This window comes from Halyomorpha halys, unplaced genomic scaffold, assembly GCF_000696795.3.
Source record: "Halyomorpha halys isolate HHAL.00 unplaced genomic scaffold, Hhal_1.1 Scaffold66.1, whole genome shotgun sequence".
Lineage (NCBI taxonomy): Eukaryota > Metazoa > Arthropoda > Insecta > Hemiptera > Pentatomidae > Halyomorpha > Halyomorpha halys.
The window spans coordinates 1,126,224-1,145,348 of NW_027112997.1; the positions used below are offsets into that span (position 1 = coordinate 1,126,224).

Below are 19,125 nucleotides of genomic sequence, written 5' to 3' on the forward strand. Positions count from 1 at the left end.
AAAATGGGTCCTCCTAGTCAATTGGATCTCCCTATTCCTGATGAAGCATAGGGGCTTTCAAGCTAAGCTTCAGTGCCATGGAATGGATATCGACCTCCAATGCCCCCATTGTGGTGTGCCAGAAACTGCTGAGCACATAATTGTTGTTTGCACTGCCTTTGAGGCACAAATAACTAAACTGCTGAGGGAAACTGGGCTCTATGATTTATAGAGAATTATTTCCCTCAGCTGGTTACTGAATATAACTACTTGTATTACAAGTACAAACGTTTTGTGTACGAGTAGAAAAGTTCAGTGGGGCCTGCCCACTTCAACCTGGGGCGAAGAGGACTGGTCCCAGGAAGGCCATGAGGCAGAGGAGGAGCAGAAGAGGGATAAGAAGAGAATAACAAACAATGGACATACAATAGGAAGATAATGACAAACTATGGGGAAAAAATTGTTAAATTTGCAGCCATTGTTAATAAATCTGCAGCTGCATGCCTGTATTACCCACAGGGCAGGTCAATAATAATAGGTCTTTATTTATATGTGAATACAAAAATATATCATTCTTAGGAAAAAAATTAAAAAACAAAAAAATTATTATATACGTGTGGAAGATTAGGGTCTTTTTTTAGCAGAGACTAGCCTTAAAACTTTAAAACTGGAGTTGCAGGCATTTAGTTTTCAACAATTCCCTATCTTGAGCATGCCTTATCCATAATGAACTGCCACACTGTTTTGTTATTTTATCAGCCCAGCGCTTACGTTGTCATCCCCCTTCGTCTCTTCGACAGGGCAGGGTAAGGTGGAATAAATAAATAACCCTGCTACAGGGGGCATACACCAATGAAACCCTGGATCTCAACTTTATATAAAACCAAAAAAAGTACTGGAAAATCCGATTATGTAAATCTGACATTTCTGATTCTTAGTGGCTTTAACTTCACATTCCTTCTAGTACAAGAGCCCAAGAGGAGAAGAAAGTCAGTTATTTCATCCCAATTTTTTATTACTTTAATGAAAACTATGCATAATTAATGTTTATTTTCACAGGAGCAGTAGTTTTCATAATATTTATTAAAAATTCAAAAGTAGAAAAAAAAGTCATAGTTCACCCCAGGATAATCCTTCATTGTTATCCACTATTTTGTTTCAAAATGGTAGTGATTAGAGGAACTATACTTCCATATCTTAGCTATTTACAAAGATTGAGGGAAAATATGAAGTGTCTCATGGTCTTAAAATATAAAATCAAGCGTAATTTGTTTAAAGGATAGATCAATTTTGTTTGAAGGGTTTCAGCCCTCGATATTTGTGTATCAAATCAGATGCTCAGTGCACCTATATCCAGCTTGACGGGATAAAATGTTTTTTATTTTTTATCTCATTGAATTTTCTTAATATTGTATGAAATCAAGGTAAAAGCAATGATCTTTTGCAAATATTATATCCTTTATTGTAAGCAGAATGTTAGTACTTTTAAATAATTAACTCTTATATGAGGCAACTAAATTTTTTTTTAATATATACTCATACGCACGTACTTATAATTTTAAAAGTAAATATATGTGAATATCCACTCGCAAATCCCTAATACACAATGTATCAATGTACTCATGTGTGTACACAAGAATATATAAATAACATAGAACAGTAAATAATGATTTTGAAGTAATTATACTTACGCTTTATGTTTCTCAATTTGTTTAAACAATTCAATAACTTCAGGTTTTAATCTGTGCATTTCTCTTTCAAGAGTTCTGTTATATGCTACTTGTTGTTTCAAATTTTCCTCTAATTGTAATTTACTTTCTTTTAAAGAATGGAGTCTCTGGTTCAGAATCTCAGAATTTTCATTAAAACTATAAAAAAAAATTAATAAATTGTAAATAATATTCTATGGTAAAATAAAAAGTGCTAAAAACTGAAAATATCATTATTACTGTTTACTTTATATGCTGATATAACAGTTAATATAATTTTACATATGAAATTAATTTATTTATAATGAAATAAGCAAGTCCCCTAAAATGAGCCACTAAAAAAATTCTATTTATGAACATAGAAGATATACAATACTTCTGCTGTAAGCCATTTTGAGAACTTTTTATTTTTATTATAATATCTTTATTGAACAGCGCCACATTCTGCCACTTATGGGCACTAAATAATAGTGCCAAGATTCATATCATGTAATTAAGATAAAAATATTAAAACTACTGAAGTAAAAAATAATTAAGAACAAAAAATTGAAAATCTCAATCAGCCAGACACATAAATAATCAGCTAGGAAACAAGCTCCCTCCTCATATATAGGGGACAGCAAGACTCCATGAGGTCTCAGAGCCCCATACTAGACAACCCTCTAGTGTTGAAACCAGTGGATTTGGAGAATTGAGAAAATTACATTGAAAAAATGTCTGTTTAAAATCCTCTAATTCTCATTTTCTACAATACAATTTATTATAAAAATCATTGGATTATCAATGTTTACAATAGCTAAAAAGGAAAAGGTAAATTCGTGAAAAATTACAAGTGTGGTTAAATCCATAATTTCATATGAATGCAAATGTAACTTTCAGTAATAAAACTTGTTCCATCTACTCTCTACATGTTAAGGGGAAAATAACATCTGAAGGTGGTGAAAAGTATAGCATCTTCAATATGAGATCTGAGAAGTGATAATAAACCTAAAATAAACTAGAGGACCTTTTATTTTAAAAGTAATCTATTAGGTTCCACCGGAACTAATCTTTAAAGGTAAAAAAGTGCAATGGAATCAACAGATGACTTCATTAAAAAACGATTCATAAAATTCCACTCCCAGTGACTGGCAGTTAAAGGAGCAATAACTTACAACTTAGAAAATCCAACCTCACCCCGAAGACTGAAGCCCAAGTTACTACAGGGCTTCCTGTTATAAATTCTATATTTATCTATTTCTATTGTTGTCATTATAACTATTTTATTTTTTTTCTTCATCTTTTTCTCAAATTAAAATTATATATATAACAGTACACTGTTGGAAGGAAATAAATTTATAGTGAGTTGATGCGATCCCCTCTTTTGAATTTTTGTCTGTTGTTGTTTTTTAGCATCTAGAGGTTGTAAAATTTCATTTGTGCTTTAAACCTCACATCCTCGAGTGTACTGTATGCTAAAGTGCATCTTCCTTGGTTTTAAAACTTTCCATGGCTAGCATTTTGGAACTGTGTGTAGTTTAATGTGTTGTTGAAATTAATCATCTACATAAATTACACATATGAAGACAAAAAACATTGTGAATTTTTTCAGCTAGTGAATGGTTCCTAGTTATACTAATAATACAATTTTTACATATTTTCTCTTTCAATTGTCACCATTTTGAAATGCCCCCACTTTGAGTTTGCGCATAAGTACAAATTGAATGCTAAGGAAGGATATTTCAATGCATATTGTTGTTAGCACACCTTTCTTCACTAAAATCTGTTGAAACCTAAATGAAAAGGTATATATTTTTATTTACAACCATATCGGCTTGGTTGGCCTTACATAATTATAACAATTTGATATATATATATATATCAGAAGTTACTTATTTATTTTAGTAAATGTAAGTCATTTGGTTTTGTTGTTAACTTTTCTTTTTTTTTTTCTTTCAATAAGATAGGATTAATAAAAATCATAAGATAAATTACTAAAGTTAAAATTGATTAAAAATAAAATCCAGAAAATTAATCCAGCCAAAGCTAGGGAAAAAAGTCTGAAAGACCTAAAAGAAAAAGGATAGATCAGGTAAAACTAATATATGAACTAAAGAAAACTTTTAAATAGAAGAAATGTGAATTCTTATACATCCAATTTTTTTTTATTAATGATATAAAAAATATTTTAATTTTTTTATAGTGGGATAAGAGTTTTAAAAGAAAAAGCCAAGGCATAAATCCAAACAATAAAAATATTATAGCAACCTTTTAATTTCATGAGGCTGAGCTTCAATTTTGTATTTTTCCTGAATTTTAATTTGTTCTTCAAACATAGCGACTGTTTCTTTAAAGGCATCAAGTGCCTGCCTCTTCAGTTGTATTTCTTTTGATGTGGCAGTAAAATCTTCAAAATAATCATCATAAGTTTTAGTCTTGCTATAGTATTCTTCATTTAATTCTACCAATTTAGCTCCAACTTTGTCTAAATCATTATTGTTTGAAATTTCTTCCTCCTAAAATATAATGAAAATATCATACTATGCAATTAATCCATATTTTGAAAAATATAATAAACTAAAAAAGTAATACTATCATTAAAAATTCTACAAGATATATTTAGCAGTAAAACTTCTTAAACAATGGACAGCCATGGTTCTGATGGATTTGTCCATTACTGAGAGGTATTCACTTAGTAGAAGTAAACAAGTACTAGTTAAAAATAAGTAAATGAATGTATCAAAACAAGTTTATTAATCTGAAATAATGAAGTTCATTCTCACAATTTTATGTTCTATGCTCCCGGTAAAAAAAAAAAAAAAAAAATCACAACACTTAAATCATTAACCTAAATTACGAGTAGATAGTCTAAAACCATGTCTTTCGGCTCACAGTGATCCCTCAGATCACGTTCTATATACTAATAGGAGTTGAGTTGATCTCACAGATCAAACATTTTTGGCCTACATAAAATTGATCACTGATAATTAATCATTCTATGCAAATTTTTTATAAATAATTAGCAACATGAAACAGTAAAATTAAGAGATTTTATGTGGATTACGGCAATATATGTTAAGTTAAAACCCAAAAATGTGTGGCAAGTATATATTAGCTTCTTTGAATATACAGACTGAAAGTGACAAGTTAGGAAGATAGAAGGGAGGGTGGCGCAGGCTTACACTATATACTACAATAGTCTTAAAAATAACTGTTTTGAACTGAGAGATCAAAAGACATTAGTGATTAGTTATATCATTGCTACTCACTGTTTGTCAACAAACTAAGATTTAAATATTTTTGTTGATTAATTCAACTCCATCTTCAGTCTGTTTTTATCGTTAGTTTATTCAATACATTAAATCCTCATGTTGAGGGGTGTCCACTGGAGAGAAGTATATGTTAGGAGAGGTTTCACTGGAGTATTATATGAATTAACTAATAAATAATGCATTAAAACTAAATAATTATAGAACTAATAATTTTCAGAAAATATTTTGTTAATGGGTGAATTCAGGAAATAATCAGTAGATATTTCATCATATTTTTGTAGTATTTTAAAAAGGAAATTTAAATTAATCTCCACTAATTTGAAAAGAAAATCAGAAAAATCAACTAAACAAGCAATGGTAAATCATAAATTAATTATGATTTGATAAATATAAGATGAATACAAATCCATTCAATAACTCATAAACAAATACAAATACACACAGGTATCACATCATGATAAAAATTCATGCTAAAAAAAAAAAAAAAAAAGTACCTGCTGAAATCTTGAAACTGGATACAGAAGCTTTATATCTAAAGTTCTGTTATACTGAGACAATGAGACACCTTTGTAAAAATTCACTAATTCCACCACTGTATTGAACTTATAAGGTTCTGTAAAACCATACTTTCCAGTGCGGTGTGAGATTTTTATTAATTTGTTGCTACCTCCTTTTCTTAAAGTCAATGTATATTCACCAGCTTTACTGGATGCATTACGAACAAGAAAAGTTCCATCAGGTGCATCCATAAGTTTTTCATTAACTTCATTCCTATAATAGAAAATATAAACAAAATAAATCATTAAAACTAAAAAAGAAACAAAATAAAGATAATGTACCTTTCTAAAAAAAATATAAGTTTACACTGATATGGTTGCAGTAATATAGGTAGGTTTTGTTGCACAATATAATAAAATATGGAATTTTCAATGGCACACTAGAAATAAAGATGGAACATTTAGTCGCAAAAGCCCCTATATGAAAATAAAATTTACTAAGTATTTCTTTTCTTGTGATTCTATTTGTCCTGTATGAAGAGGATCTTCTTGAAACCCAAGTGCAACTAAAGATCTATTGTGTTATAGGTAGCATCATAGATTGTAAATCAGACTGACACAAATTAATTTCTTTGTCTGATTTTAGAACTCTATTTTTAAAGATGAAGTTTGGGATTGTATTTATACAGCCTGAAGTATGATAGGTACACTAATACAACACAATTTAAAATCCCAATCACTGAAGACAAAGGTAAACTATAATCCACACCCAAGGTACCTTCCCAAGGTAGCGAATCCAGAAGGAGAACCAGGAAATATTTAAGGCTGCTCCTTCACCTAACATAACTGCTGATCAAAACTTCAGTAACCAAAACACCGCAAAATATTGGAACTTTTTTTTCAGATTTTGGCTAGTAACATCTGAAGGTGCATCACTCGAAAAATTTTACTTCTACATAAATTAAATAATATTAATGAATGCCTAACATTAAAAATTTGGTCCTAGAATATAGTCTAAATTGACAGTACAAAAATTACAATTTTTCCAACTTTACCATGAAATTCAATGAAGTGAGTGGCATTAAAACGTTTATACTACGGAAATAGGTGTCCTTAACTCTAAAGTATTTTGATTAATAATAGTAGAACACCAAATTTAGTGTTAATAGTGATTTTTAGACCAATTTTATAATGTTAAGTACTCAATCAATGCAGAATTCAATATTCTTTAATGTATGTAAGAGTAAAATTTTCTGGGCAATGCACTCAGATATTACAACCCAAAAACTGACAAGTACCAAAATTTTGCATTTCTTTGGCTCTTAAATGTTTGGTTCATTTCAAGAACAGTTGCAAACATATATTGGTCTAATTTTGAATGCCTTAAGGGGATTAAAATCATTTTGTCTGATTTAATTGGTGCAAAAAACCTAATTAGACTAAACTATACATGGACTACTTTAATTATATACCAATATAGTGTATACATTAGGCATTATTTATAACAACCTTCAAAGGACCAGTCGTCATATCTGGTCATTATAGCCAATTGTCATTATAACCAATCACGGTACTCATCATGTAAATGTGAAATAGGAATTTTTAAAAATTAATTATTGTACCAGACACAAATTAACTGCTTTATTTGGATGATGACTGGTCAATTTAACAACCTGTCATTATAACTGTGATTTTTATATATGTTAATAAAAGTAAAGTTCTGAAAATCACAGGTCCAGAAATACTCGTCATTATATCTGAGGTCATTAAAATTCAGTGTATGTATATATAAGTTACAGTCAGCTGACCCAATAAAGCCAGTCTGTTACAGAAGTTCAAGCATGTTATATCTTATACCCTTTTCTCTTTTTTAAACATTTCGCTCTCGCCGATAAATAAGTGGTGCCGAAACCCAGGATTTAGATACCGGAGTAATTTTTGTTTTCAAGAAGAATCTTTTTTTGTTTTGATTTTGTTGCTGGAATCGTGAAAGTAGCATTTCTGAACCTAGAAGGTTGGAACCAAAACAACCTACCACAAGGTGTAGTCAACCGACCTTTAGAGAGATTCAACCACTACCGGAAGTCTCTTTAGCGCAAGCTCATGCCACAATGCAAGAATGGATTAAGGTCCGTATGGCAACTGCCAAGGACCTGAGGAAGGTGTCAGACTTAGAAAAATTTACCGGAGAGACTGGAGAATTAAATCACCATTTAAAGGTAGTGACCGACTAGTAAGCCAAATTGTAGTGAAGTCTATCGAAAATCTACTTGATAGTGAAGATGTGGAGACATTAAAAGCAGCGGTCGTCTGCAGAGTAAAGAGGAGCATCCTTAATCAGATTCAAGCAGATGAGGAGACACCCTAGAGTGTGATCAAGGCAAAATTGAAGAAGGCGTTTGGAGAACGGTGGGCCCCAGAAGAGGACATATTTATGATGATTAGGAAGATGAAGAAACTGAGACAGTGTATTGGGCAGTATGCTGCAGAACTCCTGGCATGTTACAACAGAATCGCCGATAAACTCAGAGAGATGATGGAGACAATCCAGGTACAAGGTCAGATGTAATTCCTATCCAATGTACTAAAGATTCAGTTGGCAAAAATTAGGGAAGAAGGGAATGCCAAAAGAATGCTCCTTCGAACATGCAGGAACTAATTAATGCCAGCGCCAGAGAGGAAGAGTCCCACATGGAAATAGAAGAAACCTGATGGATGAGAGTTGCTTACAATCAACCAAGGACTAATCCAGTTCCATGGAGAAGAAATGAATACTGTCATAGTGGAAAGGAAAGAGTTGCAACCACCGAAAGGAGGCAAATAAAACCAAGAAGCAGCGGGTGCTGTGAGGACAGAAAATGCCATGGTTGTGGGAAAGTAGGACACTTAGTAGCCCACTGTCCATGCACAAGGTGTTTTGAATGCAGAAATGAGGGACAAATAGCCAAACAGTGCCCATACATGTACCAAAGGAGACATGTATGGGGCAACTGGGAAGACAGTCCATGAGATCATACTTAACAAGACAAGATCACGTATGTGAAAGAGAGGAGATACCCACAGGCGCTGCATCACCACATCTGGGAAATTTAAAAGTTTAAAATATCAAGGAATAATTATTGATAGTACACCCCCATACAATAGTCCATTGTGGGCAGTAAAAAAAAAGAGCACGCCTGGTGGAATTACCGAAAAGTACATGGTGGTGATAGATTATAAGATGCTCAACAATAATACCATAGATGAGAAGTATCCGATCCCCAGATTTGAACACATTTTGGACAGGCTGAGCGGGGCAAAGGTATTCAGCACATTGGACGGCATTCACATTCGAGAGGGGCCACTATGAATTTACAAGGATACCGTTTGGACTCAAAAATGCTCCCATAACCTGTCAGCACCTAATGGACAAATTTTTAAGGTGAATTGACGAATCTGTATGCCAGATTTATATGAATGATCTACTAGTGTTTAGTAAGAACGAGAATAGATATGTGCAACATTTACACAGTGTTTTCCATAGAATCGGACAATTTGGACTCAAACTGTTGGGAGACAAATCATCATTGGGGTAGGAACAAATAAGTTTTTTGGGTCACACGATTTTCTGGGAGGGAGAGAAACCCGATGCAGATAAAGTTGTGGCCATAGGGAAAATGGCCTTGCCTAGAGATTTGAAGGGACTTCAGAGGTTGTTGGGAACTTTGAACTATTACAGGAGATTTGTGCCAGAAATGGCGGAGCACCTCGTCCCACTTAACAATCTACTGAAGAAAGGCTAAAAGTGATGATCACTCCAACTGTGGAAGACAACATCAGGTAGTGTATGGAGAAGCTGCAGCAGGAGCAGGTGCTTGTGTTTCCAGACTTTACTCACCAATTCACAATCACAACAGACGCGAGTGAGTATACGCTGGGAGCAGTGTTGTCTCAGGAGAGTGAAGGGAGAGATCGCCCTGAGGTGTACACCAGTAGACGCCTGACGGAGACTGAGACCAGATACAGTACACTAGAACGAGAGCTCTTGGGAATAGTGTGGGCTGTTGACCAGTTTAGGCTCTGTATATTAGGAAGAAGGTTTAGAGTATACACTGACCACAGGCCTCTCCAATGGGTGGGAAAGTTGAAAGAGTCTTCGGCAAGGATTATGTGTAGGAAGGAGCTTCTTGGACAGTATAATATGGAAATCATATATAAACCAGGAAAAGATAATGTAGCAGCTGATTGGTTGTCACGAGCAATAACAGTAAATGCAGTAGAGGAGGCTGGGGAATCATCCAGTGTCAGGAGACAGTTTCTGCAGGAATGGAAGCCTAGAGAGGAAGAACAGGATGAAGCAGAAGATGATAGGAAAAAATTGTCGAATAACGAGAGTTCAGCAGATGCAAGACCAGGAGATATAAAGGAAATAATTAACGACAAGAAGAGACAAATTATTTGGAAGACGAAAACCACCGGATTGACCAAATTAAGTATAGTGAGTACAGGAGAAGTAAAATAATGACAATCTGGTCACAGCCAGGTGTGAAGAATGACCAGATCTGAAAAGCGTTGAATAATGCTTCGAAGCCTAGAGAAAAGTATCACATGTATGTTGGGAATGAAACTGTTTGGGAGAAGATCAAGCAGCTATGGCATAATTTTCAAATATTAATGGACAGGACATTCCTCCGTTATAAACTTATGGTAGAAACCCTGTTGGAAGACGAACAACTACGAGAAGTCACCCTAGCCTATCATCAGGGTAAGACAAATCATCATAGAATCCCTGAGACTATGTAGGCCTTAAAGAGAAGATACTTTTAGTGGGAGATGAAGACTTTTTCAGAGGTTGTAAGAAGCTGCGAGGATTGTCTACACATTAAATACGACAAACATCCGTCTAAAAGAAGACAGAAGACACCTTCCACAGATGCCTGCTCAAAGATTTACAAATTGACACATTTACATGAAAGGGGTACAAATGGCTGACCATGACTGACCTCTTCAATACAGCGGCAATGGCGCTCCAGGTTTTGGACAGGTCTTCAGAAGCAGTATTGGCAGCTCTCCACTTGTGGTTTCAATTCTACTGAGTTCCTGAGCGCATTTCATCAGATTCAGGCAGAGAATTTGATAATGCCGTGGTTCGAAAGGAAATGAAGGACCTTGACGTAATATAGCATCTCAACACACCAGGGCACCCTAAGAGTAGAGGGGGCATAGAGCGGCTGCATGGCATGCTGAGTGACCATCTTCGATTATATCAGGTCGACCAGGGACTAGAACCGGACATGGCTATGCCTAAGGCAATTGCGGAATATAATCATTCCTGACATGCAGTTACGGGGTTTTTGCTATTTGAGATCCTCTTTGAGCTTCACGGACACTGGGAGGACTATAAGGGCACGACAGCTGACAGGAAGGAAATACTGAATAACCACATTGCTCGAAAAAGTTATGGGAGAAAGCACAGAAAAGAATCAAAAAGGAAAAAACCAGGAGGGTGGTGCAGGAAAATTTAAAGGTCACAGACAGGATGTTTAAAGGACAATCGTATATAGAAACTTGGATTCTAACAGGAGTAAGGAGATACAGTGATACAAGGGCCCATTCAGGATGATAATTAGGGAAAATAATATTGTTACAATAGAAAGTATCCGAGAACCTAAAAAGAGGAAAACTGTCCATCTTGAACAGTTAAAACTTCCGTCAATGACAATATAGAGACTGGAGTGTTCTCAAATCGCCTCCACTAGAAATGTAGTTATTTATCCACTTTTTTCTATATTTTTGATCCACTTTTTAGTATATTTGTGACTTTTGTAAATTTTTTATTTTATATGGTTCATTTTATTATACCAGGAGTCCTTTTCTTTTATTTCTAAGTTTAATTTATGTACATAGCATTTACTTTTGGTGTGCTTATGAGTTTTTATGGTATTGGTATAGGATTTTTTTTTTTTTTGTAAATAGTTTTTCACAATTTTTTTTATATGTTATTATATTATACAGTGTAAGTTAACGATGATTGTTTGTAAACTGGCGGGGGGAGGGAGGAGTTACAGTCAGCTGTTACTTCAATGTCAGCTGACTGAGTAGATCAGCTGATCGAATGTATATCTATAGATGTACCGAACCCAATAAAGCCCGTCTGACAAATACAGTGTAACAGTTAGTAGCTTTACTTAATGTTAATTTTTATTATTACATGTCATCAAAGGTAGTTTTAACAGTATTAAGTTACTATAAACATTAAAGATAGACTAAAACAATAATAATGGAAAAGCACCTGGTTATGTCACCCCAATACCACTCAGCATCTTGCAAGGAAAGAGAATTTTCAGATGAACTGAGTGTAGAAATGGAAACCTGTTCAATTGGATGAGGTGTTGCACTTGTCCTGGCATTGGAAAATTTTCGTGGAGGAAGAGACGGTACAACACAGAAATCGGGAAGGGATTCTCCCCATTCTCCATGAATGAGTAGCAATTCCATTATTCGCATGTGAGATTCTGTATTATACACCACTTGTCTGAAAAAAAAATTTACTCATTTTTTATATTGGTTTTCTAACATGTAGTAGAATAACTACTTTAACTACTACAACATAATACAGTAGAACCCCACTCGACCAGCTCTACAGATGAACTAGCAGTACAAATAAAATGAATACAGTTCAGAAAAAAATACTATATTCTGTAAAACAAAACAAATAAATGACTTTGTGACAACAATTATAAACTTGTAGATCATTTGTGCACTTAAATTAAACCATGAATCTAAAGAAATTATAATAAATTGTTTTAATATTGCTCTCCTGCTCAACTGGTGAGGTCTTGGTGCCCACCAGGATGGATAAGCAGGGTTCTACTGCACTCTCATAGATGGGAACCAATAAGGCGCCAAGTGTGGAGGAAGTAACATTGAGATAGGGAAATAAATTGCTTACATTATTCTTTCCCATGGTGGGCGAAGGAAAATGTGACACAAAACTTGAACAAGTGATATGGGAGGTTCTCGAAAGCCACGAGCATATTGCAATTTACACACCCGACATAAATGTGCCATTAAAAAAGTTAATGTTGATCTGTGATGGATTGGAAGCTCTTGAACTAGATGACACAGAAATGCTCCACACTGCTCATCATTCCTTATACCTATAGCAAAAACAAGCAATAATATAACAAAGTAACAGTTGAAAATGGGCATTACTGGATAATAATAGAAGTGAAACAATGATAAACAAAAAATTGTCTTTCCTAGACAGAAAATTGTTTTTCCTAGAGTAGAAATAGCAGAGGTAGCCTACTGTGAAGAATATATACACATTGTACTATGAAAAATACAAAAAGTAAACACTTATTTTTGTAAATAGATTATAATTTTTTTGTGTTCCTGGATTTTGGATAGTCGATAATTTTAATTAGTTTTATTAAATATACTGACATTTATTTAGGTATATTTTGTTGTACTCCTATATTGCTTTTTACTATCTATAGGGGAATTGGGGAAAAAAGGCGGTACAACATACAGACCATTTTGCAAGATTTTATTATTATTTGGACCCAGGGGAGTTTGAAATTTATTAACATTGAAAAATCATAATCAAAATTTTTGAGGATTGCAATACTTCCCTATATTGAGTATTTCAAAGATAGATCAGTGAATGTAAAATATTACAATAATTTGAAATTAATAACTGTGAAATTAATTACTTACGAGATGCCTCCAAAAATCTGTCATACCATTGCACTGGTATTATTGGATCAGGTAACTCTATTAAGAATTTCTTCAATAGTGTAGCCAAAATGTTGGGATCATAACTACTCCATTCAATTTTTGACAAATCTAAAAGCATAAAAAAAGTAACAATATGAATAAACATTACTAACATTTTTAAAAGAGATGATTATGTATCTATCATTAACTACTAAAATAATAGATTTTACAATGGAACATAGACAGGTGTAACCATATAATAAGCTATTAATGACTTAACTAAAGATAATATAATTTTATAATTTAATAAAATCATGAACAATATTGAAATAGTTTTGTTTCAAATATTTAAGACTAATAAGCAGAAGACTAATGTTTTACTAAAATAATTTTATTGATTTTTTTATAACAATTGTAAATAACATAAAACCAAAGGAAATTGTTGAAGGAAAGTAAACATAATATTTAAAACAAAGAAACATGGTAAGTCATAAATGAGAAAATTGGGATCTTCATTGATGATTAAAATAAGCATTTTTAAAAATAATAATAAATTATGAATATTAAATAATTTTTATCAGAGAAAGGAACTTAATATTTTTAAGAAATTACAGATTGACAGATGATAATTTAAAAATTATAAATAAAATTGCAATGGAAATCAAACCTTCATTAATAGCATCTCGTAAACCAGCTATTTTATCAGACTCAACAGTACATCTATATAGCTTGAAAAGATCAAGAGTATGAACATTTCTTGCACATCGTTCAATTTCTTGTGTGCATTTAATAACAACAATAGGTGCAGCACATTCATTGGGTTGAAACTGAATACACAGAGCTAACCCAAAAACTGGAAAAATAAATAAATATATATATTTTTTAACTCATAACATCTCAATGAGTTTGAGATAAAATTGCAAATGAATATTAGAAATTTTTAATATATTTTCAATACAACATAAAGGAAAGTAACCAATTTTACAAAGAAATATTTTAATATATCTTTTTTCCTAATAAAGTCTAACAAATCCAAGCTACAGAAAATTATTTAAACCAGAGATACAATTTTCTTACAATGAGGGGGAAAACCCATCATTTTATATATAACTTGTTTATTTAGGAATTAGAAAAAATATTATACTTAATTAATTATTAATTATGAAAGATAGTTGACTGTGGATGACGTACTAGGAATTAATTATTACTTAATCACTAATCAATTACATTAATTATTACTTAATTACTTATTAATTAAATTAATTATTACTTAATTAATTATTGCATTAGACTATGACAATAAGTAGACCTTATACAAAACTATCAAAATCATCATAGCTATATTTAGAGCCCTCCACATAAGTATTTTTTAAAAATGAATTAAGGACTTTATAAAAAAAAAATAACATTGTGATATCAATCAATCAAACATTCAAAACAGCAAAAAACTGCATGCTAAAATCAATTGATAAGTATTATGATTGATTCAAGTAGAAGAGAATCTGGAATTTACTCAAAATGAAAGTAAAAGTTTTGACAATATAAAATAAAATGATGAATTAATAAAATCTCATGAGCAGAGTGTTACAGAAAATGATCTAATAGAGAAGATGATCTAATACATTTAAGAAATATAAGTAATCCAGAAACTGAAAATAAAAATGTTTCTTTTTTACTGTAAAAGTTTTTTAATTGCTATAAGTTTCCTACAATTTTAAATTTTGATTTGAAATTTAACACTTTTTTATTAAAACTAATTAAGAAAAGTTAGTGCTCTGACAACTGCTGCATAAAAAGCAATACAAAATGGAATAGTATAGTAAAACTAATGAAACGAGATGGTCTTTAGGCCATAGGATTTTATCAAGTACATATAAAAATGACAAATAAAAGAGGATATTTTATATATTATAATTAGATGTCTTTGATAAAAGGTAATCAAGTTTGAAAGGATTTTTCATTTTTCTAAATAAAAACATGTCTTTGATTAGATGTTAAAATTTGAAAAAAATATGGAATAGTTAACACAAAAAAATATATACATACCTTGGAACACATATTCTCTTCTGTTTGGAACAGATCGTAAAAATTTTTCACATTTTTCACATCTTTTAAGATTAACATCAGGCAATAACAGATGATTATTTGACGATTTAGAGGTGGATTCTTGAGGTTTATCATGTTTGCTGTTTTCTAAAGTCTTCAATTCTTCTAAGCATAATAGAATAGCACTTTGGTGAAATTCATCCTTTATTCCCATACTCTAAAAAACAAACAAACCATTAAAACAGAGTAACTTTTTTTTTTTTTCAAATTACCTCCTACCTGGTCAGTTCTAACATATGGGGGAGAGGAGGGTTATCCTACAAGTAACCAACCAATTCTAACCAGATTGAGAAGGTCAAGTTTTCATTCGGTGGTACTGTCACAAAATACAAGTCAAACCCCCAGAAGGAATTCCAACCTGTACTGTTGCAGTCATGAGATAGCTAAGGTGACACCTTAACTCCCTCAGTTACAAATGATCTCATAAAACAGAATAACAGTTTTTTCATGGGAATGGAAGTTGGCAAGCTTGATCCACAGATTAAATTGTCAAATTTTCAGTCTTAAAATTTCTAGTTATTTATTTCTATTATTGCTGATTATCAAGGCATAAACTTCAACTTCTGACCATTTTAAAATATATTATATTAATAAAATGGCTGTATTATCTACTTTTTCATACAAAAATCTTTTTGTTATGCTTCCCGAAGTTTCCCTGTGTTGACTTCTATTTGATAGGAAAGAGTAGTTAATATAGTTTTAATATTAAAAAACAATAGCAGTAGAAAAGTGAGGCTACTGTTTTTATGTTGTTGTTTTTTTAAATTATCGGCAAATATATAAATACACTATAATCTACACTTATAGAATCTGAAATCAACCATTCTCTACCATTTCTTGACCTCCTCATGAGAAACCCCAACAATACCTTATCCACTGACTGGTACACAAAACCAACTTACTCCGGCAGACTTTAAAACTATCATTCCCAATAACCTTATCATCATAAACTTAACGTAACTAAAAATCTTATTCATCACTGTTTTTCTCTCTCCGATTCCCACTTCCATGATAACAACTCTCTCCGTATTAAACAGATCATTTTAAACAATAACTTCCCTCCCAAAATCATTGACAAACTTATTTACAATTATAAAAATCGTACCCCCTCTCGAAAAGCAGTCAAGATGATAGGTGATAAATAGTAATAACTAAATTAATAAGACAATATTACAAAAATAGTAATATAAACGAAAGTAATAAGAAGTGGAAGAACGTAAATCTAAAGCATAAAAATATTAGAAAGGATATATATAAGGAGGAACACATCACTCAGTAAGTCCCCAGTCTGACACATATATGGCAACATTGTTGACAGACCCAAGTGATTTCCGGATAGTACTGACCTTCAAACAGTATGTGTCAAAATTTCATGGCATTCTGACTGTTAGTTTAGAGATTACAGTCGTTTAAATAACCCCAGTTTTGTGATTTCCAAGACAACGGATAGAAAGGAATTTTTTGTGTTGATTAGACACTGTTTTTTGATGGGAAAAAATACTGTTGAAACCAAACAGTAGCTTGATCAGCATTATGGGGACTCAGCATCAGAAAAATCAACTATTACTGACTGGTGTGCTGAATTTAAATGCGGTCCTACAAGCACTGATGATGCTGAATGCTCTGGTCGCCCAAAATTGGCAGTTGTTCCAGAAAACATAAAATGAAATTGATTGAGATAGCTGACACCTTCAAGATATTAGAAGGTAGTATTTTACAATTTTACATAAAAGATTGGGCATGTGTAAGTTGGTTTCGAAGTGGATGCGGCATTTGCACACACCGTACTAGAAAAACAACGTGTCGACGATATAGCACTGTTTGGAGCTTTTCAAGCGAAATAAAAAGGATTTCTTGCATTGGCATGTGACAATGGATGAAACATGGATTCACTACTCACCTGAATCAAAGAGCATCAGCTGAGCGGACAGTAGCCTGTGAAAGTTGTCTAAAAGTCAGCTAGCAAGATTATGGCATTCATATTTCGGAACGCGCTTGGAATTTTGTGGTAAACTATCTTGAGAAAGGAAAAAACTATCAACAGTGAATATTACATGGCATTATTAGATATATTTAGAGCAGAACTAAAGAAAACATGGCCCCACAAACAAAAGAAAAAAGTGCTGTTTCACCAGGACAATATCCCATGTCACAAGTTGATGAAAACAATGGTTAAATTGCATGAATTATACTTCAAATTGCTTCCCCCACCACCTCTCCAGATTTGGCTCCCAGCGACTACTGAGATTATATCTGATATTTGTATCTATTTGACTAATGTAATATAGCACAATATTTACATTTATGTTTCTGGGTATGTATTTGGAATGAAATAGTAATAATTAATTATGATTTGTCCATGTTTATGTGCTGATAACTATTAAAGATATTAAACTTATTTCCAATACCTTGTGAGGCAATTAGATTTACTCAATACATCCAAAATACAAAAATTTGATTTTCAAGTTATTTACATAATGTTATTATACTATAAAATTAAAGTTGTAAAGATTATTTTGTTATGGAAAATTGCTGGGCCGACCTTCCTTCCCCAATAAAAATAATTAATAATTCAGTTAGAAGCCTAATATGATTAGTAACATTCACAAATTGGCTTATTACAATCAGCTCATAACAATATAAAATCAAATCCCACTGCACAAGATAAATATCCTTTGTAACAATTTATAAATAGGTTAAAACTTATAAATTTAAAAAATAACTTAGACTATGGAAAATTAATGAAAATCATATAGTTAATAACTAGAAAAAGTACAGGTTAAATACTAACCAGAAGTGTCTCCTTATCAATATTCACAAGATCTGCTCCCTTTACATTTTTAGACTTAAAAATACTTATGTAGCGAAAAAGATTGAGACTAGTCAGTAAATCAACGACATTTGAAGAACTCCACTGTGATAATGGCTAAAACAAAATATAGCAATAGGAATACAAGCATACTGAATAAAAAAAAACTATCAAACTATAAATCATTAGACATTATATATTTGTTATTATGGTATTTTCCTACTATTCTGGTGTCATTTGTAAAATAATCTGACCAACTTAATCTTGACCTGCCCACTGCTTAACAATCACGAATGGGTTCCATCAACAGTACTCCAGGAATCGCATGTATAAGTATTAAGGCGAATTATAACATTACATAGACCAGTAGTTCTTAACTGTTGGTCTGCAGATCACAGGTAGGCAGCTAGAGGGTCAGAAACAGATATTTTTATGAGGATTTATTCTTAGAACTGTTTTACTAACCATCTTATTTGATATTTGACTGTGTACTGAAAGGTATTAACAGGTAAATACACGATAAAGATGGCTCAAAATGCTGTTTTAGTCAACCTAATTTAAAAATATCTTCCGATTGGGAGGTAAAACATCCCTTTGCTTCAAGTTAGGAGTGGGGTTAGGTCGCAGCACATGATTCTAGTTCCGGCCTAGTGGTCCTCAGACTTCTACGGGTTAAGAACCACAAATATAGGTAATCCAAACTGAAGGAAATAGAGATAATTTGTAAGGAATCTAAAATAATAGCTCCGCACCTCTTCCTACTTCCATTAGGACAAAACCCAGGTGAAAAAAATTCAGTTATTTCACCCCAATTTTTTATTACTTTAATGAAAACTATGTATAATTACTTGTCAAAATTAATGATTCTGATAAACCTCTTTTCCCCACCATTCCTTTATTTGTACAGTAATTGATTCCTTCCTTTTCATCACTGTAATGCTCCATTTATTTACCTGCTTTAATCTTTTTAATTTCATTCAGTTTTTTCTCTTAATATTTCTTTTATTGAATATATATATAAGTATTCAATAAAAAAATAAAAAAACTGAATGAAATTAAAAAGATTAAAGCAG

At 32.3% G+C, this 19,125-nt stretch overlaps 1 protein-coding gene across 1 annotated transcript in view; it reads right to left on the reverse strand.

Annotated features, from left to right (window-relative positions):
* Pi3K21B (phosphatidylinositol 3-kinase regulatory subunit alpha) overlaps positions 1-19,125 on the reverse strand; it is a 29,138-nt gene that overhangs the window by 2,546 nt on the left and 7,467 nt on the right. The window contains exons 2-10 of the mRNA XM_014438764.3: positions 18,035-18,169; positions 15,184-15,400; positions 13,805-13,990; positions 13,138-13,266; positions 12,368-12,575; positions 11,708-11,950; positions 5,434-5,710; positions 3,936-4,183; positions 1,671-1,847 (exon numbers count right to left, since the gene is read on the reverse strand). Of these exons, the coding sequence (XP_014294250.1) occupies positions 1,671-1,847; positions 3,936-4,183; positions 5,434-5,710; positions 11,708-11,950; positions 12,368-12,575; positions 13,138-13,266; positions 13,805-13,990; positions 15,184-15,400; positions 18,035-18,169 (1,820 nt within the window). The remainder of the gene's footprint in view (positions 1-1,670; positions 1,848-3,935; positions 4,184-5,433; positions 5,711-11,707; positions 11,951-12,367; positions 12,576-13,137; positions 13,267-13,804; positions 13,991-15,183; positions 15,401-18,034; positions 18,170-19,125) is intronic.